The 22,929-nt window shown below is 45.9% G+C and overlaps 1 protein-coding gene across 8 annotated transcripts in view; it reads right to left on the reverse strand.

Moving 5' to 3' along the window:
* Nucleotides 1-22,929, reverse strand: part of RAVER2 (ribonucleoprotein, PTB binding 2) — a 371,062-nt gene that overhangs the window by 183,656 nt on the left and 164,477 nt on the right. For 4 of the 8 annotated variants that reach the window (XM_069232507.1, XM_069232511.1, XM_069232510.1 and 1 more), the window contains exon 6: nucleotides 16,974-17,056. In XM_069232507.1, the coding sequence (XP_069088608.1) occupies nucleotides 16,974-17,056 (83 nt within the window). Of the gene's footprint in view, nucleotides 1-16,973; nucleotides 17,060-22,929 lie in introns of all 8 variants that reach the window. The other 4 variants (XM_069232508.1, XM_069232509.1, XM_069232512.1 and 1 more) reach the window with 1 other exon arrangement.

Genomic DNA, 22,929 nt, shown 5'->3' on the forward strand with positions numbered 1-22,929 from the left:
ACTTACCTGCTGGCAGACCGGAACCGGGGCACCCCCTTCTCTCCATTGAAGCCTATGCGTTTTGGGCACCACTTTGAACTCTGCACCTGACCGGCCCTGAGCTGCTGGTGTGGTGACTTTGGGGTTGCTCTGAACCCCCAACGGTGGGCTATCTTAGACCCCAATCTTAACCCCGTAGGTGGTGTACTTACCTGCAAAACCTAACAATACTTTACCTCCCCCAGGAACTGTGAAAATTGCAGTGTCCACTTTTAAAACAGCTAAATGTGTTTTATATGAAAAGTATATATGCTACTGTAATTATTCAAAGTTCCTAAAGTACTTACCTGCAATACCTTTCAAATGAGATATTACATGTAGAATTTGAACCTGTGGTTCTTAAAATAAACTAAGAAAATATATTTTTCTATACAAAAACCTATTGGCTGGAATTGTCTCTGAGTGTGTGTTCCTCATTTATTGCCTGTGTGTATGTACAACAAATGCTTAACACTACTCCCTTGATAAGCCTACTGCTCGACCACACTACCACAAAATAGAGCATTAGTATTATCTCTTTTTGCCACTATCTTACCTCTAAGGGGAACCCTTGGACTCTGTGCATGCTATTCCTTACTTTGAAATAGCACATACAGAGCCAACTTCCTACAATAGAGTATTGCCCTTGGATAGGGGATGTGGGTGTCTGGATAAAAGGTTTTGGCATTTTGTGTTTTCGCTTATTGTGAATAGGTCTATTTCTGGTGTTCCCCATTTTTTAAAGTACTTTTGAAGTACCTGGAAGTAAATCTCCCATTGGTGTGTTTGTTGGTGATTTCTGCTTAGGAGATCTGCCAGCTGATTGTGTATTCCTGGAATGTATTCTGCTACCAGATGAATGCGACTGTGAATCGCCCATTTCCATATTGTTTGGGCTAATAGGGACAGCTGAGATGAATGTGTCACGCCTTGTTTTCTGAGGTAATATATGGTTGTCATGTGGTCTGTTTTTATCAGAACAACCTTGTGTTTGAGAAGGGGTTGAAATGCTTTTAGGGCAAGAAACACAGCTAATAATTCCAAATGTGTAAAGAAATGGCTCCCTGTTGCAGTTACCCCCCACTTTTTGCCTGATACTGATGCTGACTTGACTGAGAAGTGTGCTGGGACCCTGCTAACCAGGCCCCAGCACCAGTGTTCCTTCACCTAAAATGTACCATTGTATCCACAATTGGCACACCCTGGCATTCAGATAAGTCCCTTGTAACTGGTACTTCTAGTACCAAGGGCCCTGATGCCAAGAAAGGTCTCTAAGGGCTGCAGCATGTCTTATGCCACCCTAGAGACCCCTCACTCAGCACAGACACACTGCTTACAAGCCTGTGTGTGCTAGTGAGAACAAAATGAGTAAGTCGACATGGCACTCCCCTCAGGGTGCCATGCCAGCCTCTCACTGCCTATGCAGTATAGGTAAGACACCCCTCTAGCAGGCCTTACAGCCCTAAGGCAGGGTGCACTATACCATAGGTGAGGGTACCAGTGCATGGGCACTGTGCCCCTACAGTGTCTAAACAAAACCTTAGACATTGTAAGTGCAGGGTAGCCATAAGAGTATATGGTCTGGGAGTCTGTTTTACACGAACTCCACAGCACCATAATGGCTACACTGAAAACTGGGAAGTTTGGTATCAAACTTCTCAGCACAATAAATGCACACTGATGCCAGTGTACATTTTATTGCAAAACACACCCCAGAGGGCACCTTAGAGGTGCCCCCTGAAACTTAACCGACTGTCTGTGTAGGCTGACTAGTTCCAGCAGCCTGCCACACCAGAGACATGTTGCTGGCCCCATGGGGAGAGTGCCTTTGTCACTCTGAGGCCAGTAACAAAGCCTGCACTGGGTGGAGATGCTAACACCTCCCCCAGGCAGGAGCTGTGACACCTGGCGGTGAGCCTCAAAGGCTCACCCCTTTGTCACAGCCCAGCAGGGCACTCCAGCTTAGTGGAGTTGCCCGCCCCCTCCGGCCACGGCCCCCACTTTTGGCGGCAAGGCTGGAGAGAACAAAGAAAGCAACAAGGAGGAGTCACTGGCCAGTCAGGACAGCCCCTAAGGTGTCCTGAGCTGAGGTGACTCTGACTTTTAGAAATCCTCCATCTTGCAGATGGAGGATTCCCCCAATAGGGTTAGGATTGTGACCCCCTCCCCTTGGGAGGAGGCCCAAAGAGGGTGTACCCACCCTCAGGGCTAGTAGCCATTGGCTACTAACCCCCCAGACCTAAACACGCCCTTAAATTTAGTATTTAAGGGCTACCCTGAACCCTAGAAAATTAGATTCCTGCAACTACAAGAAGAAGGACTGCCTAGCTGAAAAACCCCTGCAGAGGAAGACCAGAAGACGACAACTGCCTTGGCTCCAGAAACTCACCGGCCTGTCTCCTGCCTTCCTAAGATCCTGCTCCAGCGACGCCTTCCAAAGGGACCAGCGACCTCGACATCCTCTGAGGACTGCCCCTGCTTCGAAAAGACAAGAAACTCCCGAGGACAGCGGACCTGCTCCAAGAAAAGCTGCAACTTTGTTTCCAGCAGCTTTAAAGAACCCTGCAAGCTCCCCGCAAGAAGCGTGAGACTTGCAACACTGCACCCGGCGACCCCGACTCGGCTGGTGGCGATCCAACACCTCAGGAGGGACCTCAGGACTACTCTAAGACTGTGAGTACAAAAACCTGTCCCCCCTGAGCCCCCACAGCGCCGCCTGCAGAGGGAATCCCGAGGCTTCCCCTGACCGCGACTCTTTGAATCCTAAGTCCCGACACCTGGGAGAGACCCTGCACCCGCAGCCCCCAGGACCTGAAGGACCGGACTTTCACTGGAGGAGTGACCCCCAGGAGTCCCTCTCCCTTGACCAAGTGGAGGTTTCCCCGAGGAACCCCCCCCTTGCCTGCCTGCAGCGCTGAAGAGATCCCGAGATCTCCCATTGACTTCCATTACAAACCCGACGCTTGTTTCTACACTGCACCCGGCCGCCCCCGCGCTGCTGAGGGTGAAATTTCTGTGTGGGCTTGTGTCCCCCCCGGTGCCCTACAAAACCCTCCTGGTCTGCCCTCCGAAGACGCGGGTACTTACCTGCAAGCAGACCGGAACCGGGGCACCCCCTTCTCTCCATTCTAGCCTATGCGTTTTGGGCACCACTTTGAACTCTGCACCTGACCGGCCCTGAGCTGCTGGTGTGGTGACTTTGGGGTTGCTCTGAACCCCCAACGGTGGGCTACCTTGGACCAAGAACTAAGCCCTGTAAGTGTCTTACTTACCTGGTTAACCTAACAAATATTTACCTCCCCTAGGAACTGTGAAAATTGCACTAAGTGTCCACTTTTAAAACAGCTATTTGTGAATAACTTGAAAAGTATACATGCAATTTTGATGATTTGAAGTTCCTAAAGTACTTACCTGCAATACCTTTCGAATGAGATATTACATGTAGAATTTGAACCTGTGGTTCTTAAAATAAACTAAGAAAAGATATTTTTCTATATAAAAACCTATTGGCTGGATTTGTCTCGGAGTGTGTGTACCTCATTTATTGTCTATGTGTATGTACAACAAATGCTTAACACTACTCCTTGGATAAGCCTACTGCTCGACCACACTACCACAAAATAGAGCATTAGTATTATCTATTTTTACCACTATTTTACCTCTAAGGGGAACCCTTGGACTCTGTGCATGCTATTCCTTACTTTGAAATAGCACATACAGAGCCAACCTCCTACAAAATGGTTTAGGTGAAATCCTTTCTGTTTGGAATCCCATTCCCCTTGAATGGTATGGTTGCGGAGATGAGCGCCACAACCTATCATTTATGCGTCTGTCGTTATTGTGGTCTGAGGCACAGGGTCTTGAAATGACCGCCCCTTTGTTAGATTGCTGAGATTCCACCACTGAATGGACGTGTGCGTTTGGCAGTCTATCAACACAATCTTGAAATTGACCGTGTGCCTGAGACTGTTGTGAGAGGCATTGTTGTAAAGGCCTAATGTTGAGTCTTGCATGTGGTACTATGGCTATGCAGGATGCCATAATTCCTAGAATCTTCATGATACATCTTACAGTGTATTGTTGATTTGGCTGTATGTGTGGTATGAGGTTTTGGAAAGCCTGTATCCTTTGTGTATTTGGATATACTAGGGCTTTTTGAGTATTTAGAATAGCACCTAGGTAAGGTTGTACTTGTGCTGGTTGAATGTGAGATTTCTGGTCATTTAGAGTGAACCCTAGTGTATGTAAGGTTTCTATTACGTTCTGAGTGTGTTGTTTGCATTGTGTAAAATGTTTGATTTTATTAGCCATCGTCTAGATATGGAAAGACATGAATGTGCTGCCTTCTTAAGTAGGCTGCTACTACTGCTAGACAGTTTGTGAACACTTTTGGAGCTGTTATGCCGAATGGCAGAACTTTTTCCTGCTATAACAAACCTGAGGTATTCTCTGTGAGCTGGATGGATGGGTATATGGAAATACGCATCTTTGAGGTCTGGGAAAGAAGACACTGTTTGGATGGTATAGTAGTTTGTTTTGAGGCTTGGAACTTGCCTCTGGTTCCAAAATATTGTCCTCTACAGGACCCTCTAAACCCACCTCTCTGATATTGTTGCTGCTATTGTCCCTGCTTTGCTTGGGAGGTAAAAGCTTCAGAGGATTGTGGTTTGAATTCTCCCCTGTAAAGAAATGGCTCCCTGTTGCAGTTACCCCCCACTTTTTGCCTGATACTGATGCTGACTTGACTGAGAAGTGTGCTGGGACCCTGCTAACCAGGCCCCAGCACCAGTGTTCCTTCACCTAAAATGTACCATTGTATCCACAATTGGCACACCCTGGCATTCAGATAAGTCCCTTGTAACTGGTACTTCTAGTACCAAGGGCCCTGATGCCAAGAAAGGTCTCTAAGGGCTGCAGCATGTCTTATGCCACCCTAGAGACCCCTCACTCAGCACAGACACACTGCTTACAAGCCTGTGTGTGCTGGTGAGAACAAAATGAGTAAGTCGACATGGCACTCCCCTCAGGGTGCCATGCCAGCCTCTCACTGCCTATGCAGTATAGGTAAGACACCCCTCTAGCAGGCCTTACAGCCCTAAGGCAGGGTGCACTATACCATAGGTGAGGGTACCAGTGCATGAGCACTGTGCCCCTACAGTGTCTAAGCAAAACCTTAGACATTGTAAGTGCAGGGTAGCCATAAGAGTATATGGTCTGGGAGTCTGTTTTACACGAACTCCACAGCACCATAATGGCTACACTGAAAACTGGGAAGTTTGGTATCAAACTTCTCAGCACAATAAATGCACACTGATGCCAGTGTACATCTTATTGTAAAATACACCCCAGAGGGCACCTTAGAGGTGCCCCCTGAAACTTAACCGACTATCTGTGTAGGCTGACTAGTTTTAGCAGCCTGCCACAAACCGAGACATGTTGCTGGCCCCATGGGGAGAGTGCCTTTGTCACTCTGAGGCCAGTAACAAAGCCTGCACTGGGTGGAGATGCTAACACCTCTCCCAGGCAGGAATTGTCACACCTGGCGGTGAGCCTCAAAGGCTCACCTCCTTTGTGCCAACCCAGCAGGACACTCCAGCTAGTGGAGTTGCCCGCCCCCTCCGGCCAGGCCCCACTTTTGGCGGCAAGGCCGGAGAAAATAATGAGAAAAACAAGGAGGAGTCACTGGCCAGTCAGGACAGCCCCTAAGGTGTCCTGAGCTGAAGTGACTCTAACTTTTAGAAATCCTCCATCTTGCAGATGGGGGATTCCCCCAATAGGGTTAGGATTGTGTCCCCCTCCCCTTGGGAGGAGGCACAAAGAGGGTGTACCCACCCTCAGGGCTAGTAGCCATTGGCTACTAACCCCCCAGACCTAAACACGCCCTTAAATTTAGTATTTAAGGGCTACCCTGAACCCTAGAAAATTAGATTCCTGCAACTACAAGAAGAAGGACTGCCTAGCTGAAAACCCCTGCAGAGGAAGACCAGAAGACGACAACTGCCTTGGCTCCAGAAACTCACCGGCCTGTCTCCTGCCTTCCAAAGATCCTGCTCCAGCGACGCCTTCCAAAGGGACCAGCGACCTCGACATCCTCTGAGGACTGCCCCTGCTTCGAAAAGACAAGAAACTCCCGAGGACAGCGGACCTGCTCCAAGAAAAGCTGCAACTTTGTTTCCAGCAGCTTTAAAGAACCCTGCAAGCTCCCCGCAATAAGCGTGAGACTTGCAACACTGCACCCGGCGACCCCGACTCGGCTGGTGGAGATCCGACACCTCAGGAGGGACCCCAGGACTACTCTGATACTGTGAGTACCAAAACCTGTCCCCCCTGAGCCCCCACAGCGCCGCCTGCAGAGGGAATCCCGAGGCTTCCCCTGACCGCGACTCTCTGAAACCTAAGTCCCGACACCTGGGAGAGACCCTGCACCCGCAGCCCCCAGGACCTGAAGGACCGGACTTTCACTGGAGGAGTGACCCCCAGGAGTCCCTCTCCCTTGCCCAAGTGGAGGTTTCCCCGAGGAACCCCCCCCTTGCCTGCCTGCAGCGCTGAAGAGATCCCGAGATCTCTCATAGACTAACATTGCGAACCCGACGCTTGTTTCTACACTGCACCCGGCCGCCCCCGCGCCGCTGAGGGTGAAATTTCTGTGTGGACTTGTGTCCCCCCCGGTGCCCTACAAAACCCCCCTGGTCTGCCCTCCGAAGACGCGGGTACTTACCTGCAAGCAGACCGGAACCGGGGCACCCCCTTCTCTCCATTCTAGCCTATGTGTTTTGGGCACCACTTTGAACTCTGCACCTGACCGGCCCTGAGCTGCTGGTGTGGTGACTTTGGGGTTGCTCTGAACCCCCAACGGTGGGCTACCTTGGACCAAGAACTGAACCCTGTAAGTGTCTTACTTACCTGGTAAAACTAACAAATACTTACCTCCCCTAGGAACTGTGAAATTGCAATTGTGTCCACTTTTAAAACAGCTATTTGTGAATAACTTGAAAAGTATACATGCAATTTTGATGATTTGAAGTTCCTAAAGTACTTACCTGCAATACCTTTCGAATGAGCTATTACATGTAGAATTTGAACCTGTGGTTCTTAAAATAAACTAAGAAAAGATATTTTTCTATATAAAAACCTATTGGCTGGATTTGTCTCTGAGTGTGTGTACCTCATTTATTGTGTATGTACAACAAATGCTTAACACTACTCCTTGGATAAGCCTACTGCTCGACCACACTACCACAAAATAGAGCATTAGTATTATCTCTTTTTACCACTATTTTACCTCTAAGGGGAACCCTTGGACTCTGTGCATGCTATTCCTTACTTTGAAATAGCACATACAGAGCCAACTTCCTACATCCCCTAAACTGTGGCCTGCGAAAGGAGCGTCTATACGGTGTCGGGTATAATGCTCCCATTGCTTTAGCACTATGTGAGTCTTTCCTCAGCTTTTCTATGGTCATATTCACCTCAGGCCCAAATAAGTGTTTATCATCAAAAGGCATGTTAAGTACTGCCTGTTGAATTTCTGGTGTAAAGCCAGAAGATCATAACCATGCATGCCTTCTTGTTGTAATGGCAGTATTTACACTCCTTGCGGCTGTATCAGTAGCATCAAGGGCAGACCTTTTCTGGTTGTTACTTATGGCCTGTCCCTCTTCTACGACCGGTTGTGCTCTCTTTTGATGCTCTTTTGGGAGGTGCTGTATGAGTTCTTGCATCTCATCCCAGTGGGCTCTATCATTTCTGGCAAGAAGTGCTTGCGAATTTGCAATTTGCCATTGGTTGGCCGCTGAGGATTGGCTATTAGCCCTTTTTCTAGCCGCACTCACCACCACTGAATCTGGAGGAACTTGGTGTGTGATGTAGTCTGGGTCTGTAGAAGCAGGTTTGTACTTTGTCAATTTGCGGAATAATTACTCAAGCTTTGACCGGCTCACTAAAAATTTGGTCTGCATGTTTGACCATTGCAGGCAACATGGGAAGGCACTGATATCTAGAGTGAGTGGAAGAAAGAGTGTTGAACAAGAAATCCTCCTCTAGGGGCTCAGTATGCATAAGCACCCCATGATAAGCAGCTGCCCTGGAAACTACCTGCATGTATGCAGAGGTGTCCTCTGGTGGAGAAGGGCTGGAGGTGTGGAAGCCAGGATCTTTATCTGGAATAGGATCCGGGTCATACAGATCTCAAGGATCCACTGTATCCCCATGAGAGTACTGTGAGTGCTTTGGTGAAGGCAACAGTGGTGGACTATTGTGTGGAGGTGAAACAGAAGGCTGTAGTGAATGAGGAGAAGTAGGGACAGGTACAGGCTTCTCCTTTTGCTTGGAGATTTTTGCTGGTGGTTGAGCAGAGTCCAATTCCTTTTGAAAAGCCAGCTTTCTTTTTGTTTTCAAAGGAGATGCAGTAACAATTCTGCCAGTCTCTTTGTGTATATGGATTCTGGATTGTCTCTCATCCATAACCTCCAGTATAGGCTGAATCTCTGTGTCCTCATCAGAAGGCCTGTAAGATTCTTGCATTGGCTGAGAACTTTGTTTCAGGCGGCTCGAAAGTCCTTGTTCATCCGTATAAGAAGTTGTCTTGTGTTCCGAAGATTGGATCTTTTTCAGTCCCGAAAATGGAATCGGCTGTTTCGGCTTCGACTCGGAGGAGTCTTACTGGAGTCCGAAGCAGAAATTTTTACCGATTTGCTCGACTCTGAAGTGGACGGAGGAGTGGCCTTTTTTGGCACCAAACCCGAAGGTCGGTAAACAACAGTCTTTTTTCGGGTCCAACCATGGCCTTCTGGCAGTGGTGTACCAAAGGCCTTCGTGGTTTTTTGTATGTGGGCACTGGGGCAGACGTACTCACGTGCTGGCCAGCAGTGGTAGGCCTGTCTTCTTCCGGTTCTTGCTCGGAGTCGGTGTCTCGGATGGAGACTGCAGTCTGCGCCTGTTCCTCTTCCATGATGTCAAGATGCTTTGTACTTTGACGCCATCGCTCACCTTCTGGCTCTCCGATCCCGTAAGGTCTTCTTGGATAGAAACAATCGACAATCATCGCAATCCTCTTCTCGGTGTTCTGGAGAAAGACACAGATTACAAACCAGGTGTTGGTCTGAACAGGGAAACTTTGCATGGCCATGAGGGCAGAATCAAAATTGATTCCAATCCATCAGGCATCCACGCGGTAGGCCAGAACAGGCCAGAGTCAGGCATGCTTGCCAGGAAGAGTGAAATCTATATTCCGACTGTACTATCGGTTCGAGACTAGATGGAATGCGATCGAAACAATACCAACGATTATCTGAGTTTTCTAAGGTTTCCAAATCGAGATCTCAGAGCGAGAGGAAACACGTCTGAACCAGACAGCAGAAAGAAAACAAACTAACAGTGAAGTCAATGCCCATGCACACTGTAACCGAGCTGAGGAGTCACTCGATCCTTTGACTCCGAAAAGACTTCTTCGAAGAAAAACAACTTGTAACACTCCAAGCCCAACACTAGATGTCGGAAGAGATATGCATAGCATGTGTATCTGCTGCTACACATGCCATTGAAAACACACACAATCATTGCGCAGTCAATTAGGGGTGTTGCAGCTTCAGGAAAGAGCTATGCTTGCAGCAGCATCTTCTTCTGTATGGTAGTACTCATGAGACACTCAGTTTAGCTCCCAGGAAAGTGTGCCTTCTTGCTATTGCTTCTGCTGTAGGATTATTATTTTGCTGGTGACCCGAAAAAGTTTTGTCTTATCTGATTAAGAAGCACTCACAATGTCACAAAGCTATAAATTATGGATTTAGCTTTTCACTGCAGTCAATTTTTGTGGTAGATAGTACGTTTTCAGGTGTCCCCGCTACCCCACGATACAAACAACTGCACCAGTAGTTACCTTTTTGTCATTCCTGAAATAGTGCAACCTAGCTATGGTACCTCCCTCAAGCTCAAGGAAGGTTATTAACCAAACCACCAGTCAACCAAGTACCTCTTTGTTAAAACTGTAACACAATCATCCATACACATCACAGACCTGCACATCTCATTGCCTTTCTCTCTTTCTCCACCTGCCTAATGGACAGAGACAAGAAGTATGGTGGCTGGGTTAAACTATTTGAAGAGAGACTAAAATCTAGTAGTCCAAGAGCCATTGTAGTATCTTGTACCTTATCGTCCACCCAAATATTCTTTCTACAGATTCAGGAGATTAAAAAGCATATTAAGTTAAAAAAAGAAAAAGGGAAACAAGTAATCTTATTATCAATTGCTCAGCCAAGCAAATCCTTAGTATGAGTTTGGACACACTAAACAATAACTTAAATTAAAAAAGACTGGCCACAAAAAAGTGACTGCAAACTGTGCATCGACTTTTGCAACCAATTTTTAATCTTGTGATGCAACCTATGTACTAACAAGTCACACTGCAAAATCTCCAGTCACAGGATGCACACAATCACCTGCCTAATAATGATTATTTAGGCAGACTGCTTTTTGTGCATCCTGTGATTAGTTTCAAATACAGATTCCTGTGTTTACATTCGAAAATGGGAACCAATGCTTTCGAAAATAAATAAATAAAAGCTTCCCATTTAGGAAAACATTGAGAGGGACTGTGAACTTACACAGACTCCAGAGAGGAATCACAAAGGAGAAGGTGCCCTAGAGATCTCACACTACATACAAAGAATGAAGTGTACTGTAACCATCACAGGCTAGCTGAGGAAAAAAGGCTTAACCCACCATCTCCTGGGTTATGTGGAATTCTCTCACTGCTGTCCATGATGGATAAGTGCGAAAGACAAAAGAAAGAAGCTGCTCAGTTTCTATAGACCTCTATATTTTGTTAATACATCCTACAAGATATATTTTACTCCTAACCAGCCGGATGGGAAGGATCAGGGACTGATTTTTAATGGCAATGAATGGCTAAAGAATCTTATTCAGTTGATATTGTATTGGGCCATTGTATATTTTATGCTTACAACCAGGATAACATCTAACAGGTCTTAAATTACCCCAAAAGCTAGAGTTTTAGCACCCAGGCAACTAAACTATTATATTGAGAATAGAGCTGAAATAACAGGTTCCTGTGCTAAAACAAGAAGTCCACTCTGAAAGAGAGAGGGTGCTGTCCATTGCCAAATGTGCAAGCTCTGAAAACCAAATGTGACTTGTCCAAGGAATCACATCCATGATAAGGATTATTCAAGGGAGTATGCCACACTGGTATACTTTTATTAATGCCTTTAAGGGGTCTAATTCAGCTTGAATTGTGTTTGGGGGTTAGAGGAGGAGTAGACATGTAGAGATCTGTTCTTCCCTTTATAAGAGGCATTGGTGCTTTGAAAGAGCATGGAAGGAAAATATTACTTACCCTGTACACATCTGTTCGTGGCATGTAGGGCTGTAAATTCACATGCTCTGCATATCTCCTGCCATCTAGTTTTGGGTTCAGAGTGTAATCAGTTGTTTTTCTTCGAAAAATCAATTCACAGTCACAGGATTGAGTGACTCCTTCTCGTTGTTACTGCACATGGGCATCAAGTCCTTTGTTAGATTGTTTCCCCACAGGCGGTTAAGAGAGAGTATAGAGAAAGTATAGAAAAAGAGATATCCATGCATAAGTATGTACATATGTACAAAATATACAAATATAAAGTTCCTGGAATGGCCACAGGCATCCGGAGAGGAGGGAGGGCACATGTGAATCTACAGCACTACATGACACGAACAGATGTCTACTGGGTAAGTAACATTTTCCGTTCTATGGCATATGTGGCTGTAGATGCACATGCTTTGCATAAACTGTAAAGCAGTCCCTCTAATGAAAGCGGTGGATAGCCTGTGGGAGTTACAGCTGTTTGAAAAAGTGTTCTTAGTACAGCCTGCGCTACATTGGCTTGCTGACATGCTTGAATATCTACACAATGTTTTGTGAATGTATGTGGTGTGGACCAAGTAGCTGCTTTGCAAATGTCAGCTAAAGGAATGTTCCCTAAAAAAAAGCCATGGTGGTCCTTTTTTCCAATTAGAATGCAGCCTAGCATTTACTGACGACGGTCTTTTTGCTTTAGCATAACAGGTTTGTATGCATTTAACTATCCATCTGGCTACACCATTTTTAGATATTGGGTTAAACTTAAGAGGAAGAGAGAAAGCTACAAAGAGCTGTTTAGTTTTTGTGATGTGTTTAGTTCTGTCAATGTAGTACATGAGTGCCCGTTTGACATTTAATGTGTGGAGGGCTCTTTCTGCAACCGAGTCAGGCTGTGGGAAGAAAACCAGTAACGCAATTGTTTGATTGATATGGAATTGAGGAACCACTTTAGGTATGAACCTTGGGTTTGTACAAAGAACCACTTTGTCTTTGTTTATCTGCAAGAAAGGTTCTTCTAATGTTAAGGCCTGGAGCTCACGAATGGGTCTGAATGATATAACTGTGACTAAGAATGCCACTTTCCAGGAAAGGAACTGAATAGAGCAAGAATGAAGTGGCTGAAAAGGAGGTCCCATGAGCTTAGTGAGCACAATATAAAAATTCCAGAATGGTGCTGGGGTATTCTGGGTGGAATGACTTTTAAGGCCTTCCATGAAGGTTTTAATGACTGGGATTCTGATCGGGATCTATACTGTCTATATATGCAGCTATGGCTACAAAATGTAGACAAATAGAAGTAGCAGCCAAGTCCGCTTTCTGTAAGTGAAACAAACAGCAAACATTGTCTTGGACTGACCCCTTAATGGGGTTAATGTGTTTAGTCTGACAGTAGCAAACAAAGCGTTTCCATTTTGCAACATAACATTCTCTTGTTGTAGGTCTACGGACTTCCTTAAGAATGTTCATACATTTGGAAGGTAACTGTAGATAGCCAAACTCTATAGCTTCATGAGAAATAGTGCAAGGTTGAGTGACTTGGGGTCTGGATCTGTGTGAGAAGTTCTGGCCTGCTGAGCAGCTACTCGTGGGAGACCAGCAAGAGCTTCAGAAGTGTTGTGAACCATTGTTGTCGTGCCCAGGTAAGGGCTACAAGGAACATGGGGAGGGATGTTTATCTCATCTTCCGAATCAGGAATGGAATGAGAGAGAGGTCGAAAAGCGTAAGCAAATATCCCTGACAAGCTCATCCATACAACCTTGCCCTTGGAGAGAGGGTGTGGGTACAGGCATGTGAAGCTTGAGCATTTTGAGTTTTCGGATATGCCAAAAAGCTCTATTTGAAGAGTTTCCCACTTTTGGAAATATTTTTGAAGGATATGTGTGTGGTGGTCCCATTCATGGACTTGTTGATGCATTCTGCTGGACATGTCAGCAAAGTCATCTTTTACTGGGAAATACTCTGCCACTAAGTGAATATGGTGGTGAAGGGCCCACTTCCATATGGACTGTGTTCCCCCCTGTTTCTGTACAAAATACCTGGCTGTCATGTTGTCCATGCGGACTAAGACAAACTTGTGCGACAAGTGAGGAAGAAAAGCTCTCAGGGCTAGAAACACTGCCTGAAGCTCCAGATACTTTTTCTGCATGAACTGGTGACCGAGATCTCAGAGCCCTGCACTGTGAGATTTTGAAGATGAGCACCCAAACCAGTCAGTGATGCATCTGTGCTCATAATGAGCTGAGGCACAGGGTCTTGAAAAGGCTGCCCTTTCAATAGGTTGGTGGTGTTCCACCACTGCAGAGAGCGATGAGTATGACAGTCTATCACTAGATCCAGAAGGTGACCCTGTGACAGACCACTGATGAGACAGACACTGCTGTAGGGCGCGCATGTGAATCTGATGCGAGAAGTGATGGCAATACAGGATGCCATCATCCCTAAGAGATACATGACAGTCTCGACTGTAGGTGTGTTTTTGCCTAAACCTAAAGAAACATTAGCTGAAAGTTGTGAATGCGTGCTGGGTTGGGATATGCTAACCCCAGTTGTGCATTAAGAATGGCTCTAAGATATGGATGAATCTGAAAAGGCTGTAGATGGGATTTGAGAAAGTTGATTGTGAAGAAGGTTTATTATGGTTTGAGTGTCGGATTGACACTGCTGTAGTGTGCTGGCTTGGATGAGCCAGTTGTCTAGGTAAGGAAACGCATGAATTATTTGCCTTCTGAGATGTGCTTTAACTACAGCTAGGCACTTTGTAATGACTCCAAAAGGCAGGACTCTAAACTGATGATGTCTTCCTGCCATCACAAACCTTAGGTATTTCCAGTGTGCAGGGTGGATGGGTATATGGAAGTAGGTGTCCCTGAAGTCAAGGGCTGACATGAAATTGCTCTGTTGAAGAAGTGGAATAACATCTTGAAGAGTAACCATGTGAAAGTGTTCTGAGAGAATGTAATGGTTTAATGGTCTGATATCCAGAACTGGTCTGAGCGTTCAGTCCTTTTTGGGGATGAGGAAGTGTAGGGAGTATACTCCTGTTCTCTGGTACTGCAATGGGACAGGCTCTATAGCACCCTTGAGTAGCAGAGATTGTACCTCTTCCTTTAGAAGGGTGAGATGTTCGTGAGATAACCCATGGGAGCGAGGGGAATGTTTGGAGATGTGGAAGTGAGCTCCAGACAATAACCACGTTGGATAATGGAGAGGATCCAAAGATCCGATGTTATGTGTGTCCAATCCCGAAGTCGTACCTCTACTGGTTTGGTGCGGGGTTTGGGGAGATGTATGTAGTCAGTGATAAGCTGATGAGGTAGAGCCATGGGGATAGTGCTATTGCCTTGGGATCTGTTATTATTGCCCTTATAGGCTCCTCTGAAAAAACCCTCTAGAGTTAGAGGTGGAGGGTTGCCTTGGTTGGGAGATAGACGTTCAGAGGTTGTTGCTTTATAACGGTCTCTAAACGTAGGGAGACAAAAATTGGCTCTATGTACCTGAGACTGCAGAGCGTCCATGGTCTTTGCGGTGTCAGTGTCCTTTTCTAGCTTCTCAAGTGTGGAGTCAACTTGAAGGCCAAAAAGATACTCCTTGTCAAAGAGCATGTTGAGCACCACTTGTTGCATTTCTGGATTGAAGCCTGAGCATCTAAGGCCTGCATGTCTACCTAGCACGTACAACTGTGTCTGCCAGCATCTAATGCACAGTATATTGAATTGTTTGAGATTGCCCTTCAGAAACAATCTGTTGACCATGTTTACTGTGCTCATCTGGAAGATATTAGTGGAGCTCCTCAATCTCATCCCAGTGAGCCTGGTTGTACCTTTTTAGTAAGGCCTACGAATTGGATATGCGCCAACGGTTTGCTGTTTGTGCAGCAACTCTTTTGCCTGCCGCATCAAGCCTTTTGCTCTCCTTGTCTGATAGAGGAGAGTACCATGTAGCCTGGCTGTTAGCATGCTTCCTTGCAGTGGTAGCCAATATGAAATCTGGTGGGACATGAAACCTGATATATAGTGGATCTGAAGGAGTGGGTTTATACTTTTTGTCCACCCTAGGAGTCATAATCCTAATTCGTGACCTACAAATAAGGGTGAACCCTGAGGTATGAGATATCCTGCAATAGGAGAGGTAGAAAAACGAGGAGGGGGATGGGGTGGACAAGAAGAAGTGGTAATTGGAGGTGGTGAGGAATCTGGCTGAGGAGGAGGAAGAAGCAAAGAAGTGATGGATTGTGGAGGGGGAGACGCAACAATATGTCCTGTCCTGTCCTTTCCTGAACGTGGAGGCAGTGCTGTTTAGCATCCATGACTTCTAATATTGGCTCAATTGGAGATGGTGTAGTGGAGGATTGGCTCAAGTACAAATGCTCCACAGGAGTGGTCTCCTGTGTTTTCGGTACCTACAATTTTGGTCGGTGTTCCTTTTTCGATGGCAAAGCTGTAGCACATGCGGGTCAGTACTGAAGGTTTGGTGGAAGATATTCAGACTGAGGTGGAGGAGGTTGACACCAAGAGTAGGGGCAGCTGAAGTGGATCTCTGAGATCAACCAAGGCCTGGTGGCAGGCCATGACCTCTGCAAGGTTTTTTTTAACGTCTTGGTATGTACAGGAAGGGTTATAGTACTCACTGGCTGAGCAGGTGAGATGTCTTGGCTCTTGATGTCAGACTGAACGTCGGTGTCTGAGTCCTGGATAGAGAAGGCCTCCTCTTGTGCGGGTTCCTCCTGTGCATGCTCTTCCCAGAAGATGTCAGGAGTGTCTTCTGGGGATTTGTGTGCCATCTCCAGCTGATTGGCTCTTCGATCTGGAAGGGACTTCTTTGATCTGAAGGGGAAATTTGGAATGGCACTGAGGGGAGTAATGAATTGGTGTGTGTTCAATCAGATGGACATTCTCTTTGGTGCCACGTGGAGGAAGGCCTGACACCAGTTAAGGCCCGCCCCGAGGGGTGCGCGGTCGGACAGGACCCGATTTAGAAAGTACAAACGCAGAAGATAGAAACTTGCGATCAAAAGAACAATAATATTGAATATAAGAAAGACAGAAGGAAAGTTTCAGACTGGAGCAAGTAAAAAACAGAGCGAGCCAATACACATCCGAACCCAACGGGGAGCAAAAACAATCTAACAAAGGACTCGATGCCCATGCAAAGTAACACCAAGAAGGATCAGCCACTCGATCCCGTGACTCAGAAATGCTCCCCGAAGAGGGGAGTAAAAGGGAGAGGAATTCTTGAGGAGTCTGTTCGGTCCCAAAAGACATCAATGGTGTCACTGTGGAGCACAGGAATAGGAGTTCAGCTGGGTCTTGGCACTAAGGGCCCTTTGGCATACCCAGAAATCAAAGCCAGAAGATTTTCAGGCAACAAAAGCAAAGAGAGAAGGGAGAGTTGAAGTAAACACCTGCATACGATCATACTTACAAAAAATACATATTTGGAAGTCTATAGTGACAGTCAAATGATGAGCAAATGGTAGCCGCTAGAAGCAAACATCATGCATTTACTTACTACAATAAGTGGTTTTAAATACCGGAACAAGAAATGTATTTGCATTTGTTGTGAATAAGACAAAATCTGCAAAAATCTGCTATTTACCTGGTGTGCTTTACTCAGCTGCAGCAATGCTGGGTTGATGGATGCATTAAGAAACTGAGGTAATATAGAAGACGCTCCCATACCTGCTGAATTAAAGAATAAATGAGCCAAGAAAATAAACATTCTTAGATTTAATAATGTTAACACCTATGAAGTTAAACAAATACATTTTTTGGAAACAGTCTGAAACTTAATTTGCAGTGAAGGTCAAAACCTTTTGTGGTTTATCTTTAAAAATTAAGGACATAACCGTGACTTCAGAATAGCCATATGGAAGAAACCCAAAGAGAGGTGCAACACCTACAGAGGACAGAACTCCATAAAAGAAAAACACAATCATCAATGATAGATAGCAAGGCAATCACTGCACATGGTCTACTGTGACAAGGACTAAAAAAATACAACTCTAAGCTTTTTGACGAACAAGAACTGACAACGTAATCAAGAATTTGATCACTCTGACCAGAATAGGACACTGCTGCTAGGTCTGCTGTTATACTCAGTATCCCACATGATCTAATCTACAACTAATCCCTGCAACTCCTAGTCATCTAGATGGTCTCAGTTTCTTTATCCTTCTCTAGGATTTTGTTCCCCCTAACTGCAACATTATATGCTGAAATGAAGACACCAGAAGAGGTAGCCTCATGGTCTTTGATACGCAGGAAGCTATCTCTCAGCAGCTCCTGAGTAAGTGAGTTGTTAATTCTAAATAATCATTCATGATCACAAGCTTCTATATTCAGTCCAAGTTACAAACAGGTTGCCCCACTCAAATGGACGTTATGACCACTCACCTGCAGACACTGTGCTGCTGTACCATCTTTTTAGTGGCAGCATCTGAGAGGACCTTCACTGGCTCCTGCACAGGTGAGAACCTCAACCTAGAGCACATCCATTAAAACCTAAAAACCAACACATACAAAGTGAAGCCCATCTGTCACTCTGACAGTTGGACTGGGATCAATCCTTTTAAAAATGCTCACTAAATTTAATTTCCTTCCACACCATTAAAAAAAAACACATAAACCTCTGCCCACCCTTCCCGCCCCCATCCTGTTCTGTACAGAAACCTGAACCACATAAATCATCTATTAAGCTGTCCACAACAATAAACACCTTCCAGATTGCCTGCTGGAGTTTAAACTGTAAACCGTGAAAAGAGATTATCCAGTCCAGTCCAGATGTTGCTAACCCTGGCTACCCAAATCAGAGGTCATGAATTGGTTCAGCTTATGACTCCCTACCAATACAGTGCCCTAAAAGAACACCTGGCCCACAATATAACATATTCAAATCTATGGACAACTAAAGGTTATTAAGACCACATTAGTCCAAACCAAGAGACGCACTCCTTCAAATACGGACTAGATACTTTCAAAAGAACTCCTCTGCTATGTACACGAATTGCTTGCCCCCTCTTCGAATGCCTTCACCTCTGCTTCCTCCGAACAGATCTTTCAAGTTCTGATGTAGTTCTAGTAGGCCAAGATCCAGTCCCTTTGATCAAATGCTGTATCACTTACCCCTTCTGTTTCCCCATCCATCTGGACCCATCTTTAGCCACTGCATGCCCCAAACATTGCAGGTACCAATGCCATGATAGCCTGCAAATCCATATCTCCACCAGACATCACATAGCTTCTTATGTGTAGGTGTAGTTTTGCAGCTTGAAGAATTTTTTCGATTCACATGCAATGCATTACTCCACCATCTAGTAGTTGGGTCCAGAATTCTCCACTATTTAGTAGTCCCTCTTCACTTTTAAGTTTTTGTTGGTGGGTGTCGACATCAGCTCCATTTGGTGTCCCTTGTGACATAGTCCAACTTTCTCCGGAAGCTTACACCTTTGGTCGCCATCTTCAGATTCTTTTTTTTTTTCCCTCCCTCTGTTCTTCTCCATCTTCTGGCAGAGGTGGGTGGGTCACTTGTGTATCCAGACAACTCTTCAAGCTTCAAAGCTATACCTACATTAACAAACTGTAGGAAGTTGGCTCTGTATGTGCTATTTCAAAGTAAGGAATAGCATGCACAGAGTCCAAGGGTTCCCCTTAGAGGTAAAATAGTGGTAAAAATAGATAATACTAATGCTCTATTTTGTGGTAGTGTGGTCGAGCAGTAGGCTTATCCAAGGAGTAGTGTTAAGCATTTGTTGTACATACACATAGACAATAAATGAGGTACACACACTCAGAGACAAATCCAGCCAATAGGTTTTGTTATAGAAAAATATCTTTTCTTAGTTTATTTTAAGAACCACAGGTTCAAATTTAACATGTAATATCTTGTTTGAAAGGTATTGCAGGTAAGTACATTAGGAACTTTGAATCATTTCAATTGCATGTATACTTTTCAAGTTATTCACAAATAGCTATTTCAAAAGTGGACACAGTGCAATTTTCACAGTTCCTGGGGGAGGTAAGTTTTTGTTAGTTTTACCAGGTAAGTAAGACACTTACAGGGTTCAGTTCTTGGTCCAAGGTTGCCCACCGTTGGGGGTTCAGTGCAACCCCAAAGTTACCACACCAGCAGCTCAGGGCCGGTCAGGTGCAGAGTCCAAAGTGGTGCCCAAAACGCATAGGCTAGAATGGAGAGAAGGGGGTGCCCCGGTTCCGGTCTGCTTGCAGGTAAGTACCCGCGTCTTCGGAGGGCAGACCAGGGGGGTTTTGTAGGGCACCGGGGGGGACACAAGCCCACACAGAAATTTCACCCTCAGCAGCGCGGGGGCGGCCGGGTGCAGTGTAGAAACAAGCGTCGGGTTTTCAATGTTAGTCTATGAGAGATCACGGGATCTCTTCAGCGCTGCAGGCAGGCAAGGGGGGGCTTCCTCGGGGAAACCTCCACTTGGGCAAGGGAGAGGGACTCCTGGGGGTCACTTCTGCAGTGAAAGTCCGGTCCTTCAGGTCCTGGGGGCTGCGGGTGCAGGGTCTTTTCCAGGCGTCGGGACTTAGGTTTCAGAGAGTCGCGGTCAGGGGAAGCCTCGGGATTCCCTCTGCAGGCGGCGCTGTGGGGGCTCAGGGGGGGACAGGTTTTGGTACTCACAGTCGTAGAGTAGTCCGGGGGTCCTCCCTGAGGTGTTGGTTCTCCACCAGCCGAGTCGGGGTCGCCGGGTGCAGTGTTGCAAGTCTCACGCTTCTTGCGGGGAGTTGCAGGGTTCTTTAAAGCTGCTTCTTGAAACAAAGTTGCAGTCTTTTTGGAGCAGGTCCGCTGTCCTCGGGAGTTTCTTGTCGTCGTCGAAGCAGGGCAGTCCTCAGAAGATTCAGAGGTCGCTGGTCCCTTTGGAAGGCGTCGCTGGAGCAGAGTTCTTTGGAAGGCAGGAGACAGGCCGGTGAGTTTCTGGAGCCAAGGCAGTTGTTGTCTTCTGGTCTTCCTCTGCAGGGGTTTTCAGCTGGGCAGTCCTTCTTCTTGTTGTTGCAGGAATCTAATTTTCTAGGGTTCAGGGTAGCCCTTAAATACAAAATTTAAGGGCGTGTTTAGGTCTGGGGGGTTAGTAGCCAATGGCTACTAGCCCTGAGGGTGGGTACACCCTCTTTGTGCCTCCTCCCAAGGGGAGGGGGTCACAATCCTAACCCTATTGGGGGAATCCTCCATCTGCAAGATGGAGGATTTCTAAAAGTTAGAGTCACTTCAGCTCAGGACACCTTAGGGGCTGTCCTGACTGGCCAGTGACTCCTCCTTGTTGCTTTCTTTGTTCCCTCCAGCCTTGCCACCAAAAGTGGGGGCCGTGGCCGGAGGGGGCGGGCAACTCCACTAAGCTGGAGTGCCCTGCTGGGCTGTGACAAAGGGGTGAGCCTTTGAGGCTCACCGCCAGGTGTTACAGCTCCTGCCTGGGGGAGGTGTTAGCATCTCCACTCAGTGCAGGCTTTGTTACTGGCCTCAGAGTGACAAAGGCACTCTCCCCATGGGGCCAGCAACATGTCTCTAGTGTGGCAGGCTGCTGGAACTAGTCAGACTACACAGACAGTCGGTTAAGTTTCAGGGGGCACCTCTAAGGTGCCCTCTGGGGTGTATTTTGCAATAAAATGTACACTGGCATCAGTGTGCATTTATTGTGCTGAGAAGTTTGATACCAAACTTCCCAGTTTTCAGTGTAGCCATTATGGTGCTGTGGAGTTCGTGTTTGACAAACTCCCAGACCATATACTCTTATGGCTACCCTGCACTTACAATGTCCAAGGTTTTGTTTAGACACTGTAGGGGTACCATGCTCATGCACTGGTACCCTCACCTATGGTATAGTGCACCCTGCCTTAGGGCTGTAAGGCCTGCTAGAGGGGTGACTGACCTATACTTGCATAGGCAGTGAGAGGCTGGCATGGCACCCTGAGGGGAGTGCCATGTCGACTTACTCGTTTTGTCCTCACTAGCACACACAAGCTGGCAAGCAGTGTGTCTGTGCTGAGTGAGAGGTCTCCAGGGTGGCATAAGACATGCTGCAGCCCTTAGAGACCTTCCTTGGCATCAGGGCCCTTGGTACTAGAAGTACCAGTTACAAGGGACTTATCTGGATGCCAGGGTCTGCCAATTGTGGATACAAAAGTACAGGTTAGGGAAAGAACACTGGTGCTGGGGCCTGGTTAGCAGGCCTCAGCACACTTTCATTTGTAAACATAGCATCAGCAAAGGCAAAAAGTCAGGGGGCAACCATGCCAAGGAGGCATTTCCTTACACAAACTATATATTTTGCACTGTGAATCTTTTCTTGATTCACATGCTATGCATTGACTTTTTAGCAGTTTCCAACCTTGTAGTGGTTAGGTTGAAGATAGACATTGACTTGTAAACAAATGCTGTAAAACTCTGTCATACTTGAGCTTCCTTATTCATTTGTATGTTAATGTTTCGTAAACGTGTGAATTGAAGACCAACTTGCTGCCAAACATATGTCCTGCAAAGGTGCATTAGCAGGAAGGGCAATTTTTGCTTCCTTCTCTCTTGTTGTATTCACCTTTGGTGTCACCGTTAAAGTTTCTTCTGTATGAGAATGACAACATAATTGTTCATGCAATCTTTCTTGCAATTGTGATTTTTGTTACGGGTCTTCCTAAGAAACTATCTGCAAATGATACAAACAGCAGCTGAGTCTTTCTGATTGCTTTTGTTCTTTCTGTGTAATACATTATGGTCAATTTCGCATCTAATGTAAGTAAAGCTCTTTCTGCCGGAGTTTTTGGTTCTTGGGAAAAAAAAAAAAACTTGGAATTTGTATAATTTGATTCATGTGAAAATGTTAAATGACTTTTGGTAAGAACTTCGGGTCAGTTCATGTAAGAAATTTGTCTTTATGAATTTGAAAATAGTGTTCCTGCAAGTTTGCTTTGTGCAAAGGCTTGAATGTTTTTTTCATTAATTGCAAGAGTAACACGTAGTAGCAGGGGCAGGTACCCTGGTTAGTGTTGCCACTCTCTTCACTCCTTCCAAGAACCTTTTAATTACTGGTGATGTGAACAAACTTCTCCCTATATAAGCTATGACTGCCAGGTGGACTCTTAGCGAAGTATAAGTCAGTCCTTCAATAAGGTCAATTAAATACTTCAATACAGTTTTTTTCCCTTGCGTACTTGTCCTTTAAGCCCTTTTTTTTATTACACCATTGTATCCCTTCTCATTTGCTTATGTAACATTTCCTTGTAGTTGGCTTTCTTGCTTCCCTCAGAACTGCCATTGTCTTTTCCGGCAGTTTTAGATGTACAAGGTCTAAGTCTTCAGGAGCTATGCTGTTAGAATAAGATGAAAAGTTTCTGGTTCTGGGTGAATTACTCTCCCCTTTTCCACTGACAACAGCTCCTGTATCCTTGGTAACTTTTGATAGTTTCCTTGTGCTAGTTCTACTAGTTCTGAGAAACACGTTTGTCTTTCCCCCTGTGGAGCAATTAAGATATTAAGATTAGAGTCATCCGGCTCCTTCTGCATTGGCTGATTACTGAGTGTAACAGAGCATTTTGGGGAGGGGGGT

Source organism: Pleurodeles waltl, chromosome 4_2 (assembly GCF_031143425.1).
Source record: "Pleurodeles waltl isolate 20211129_DDA chromosome 4_2, aPleWal1.hap1.20221129, whole genome shotgun sequence".
In the NCBI taxonomy this organism is placed as follows: domain Eukaryota; kingdom Metazoa; phylum Chordata; class Amphibia; order Caudata; family Salamandridae; genus Pleurodeles; species Pleurodeles waltl.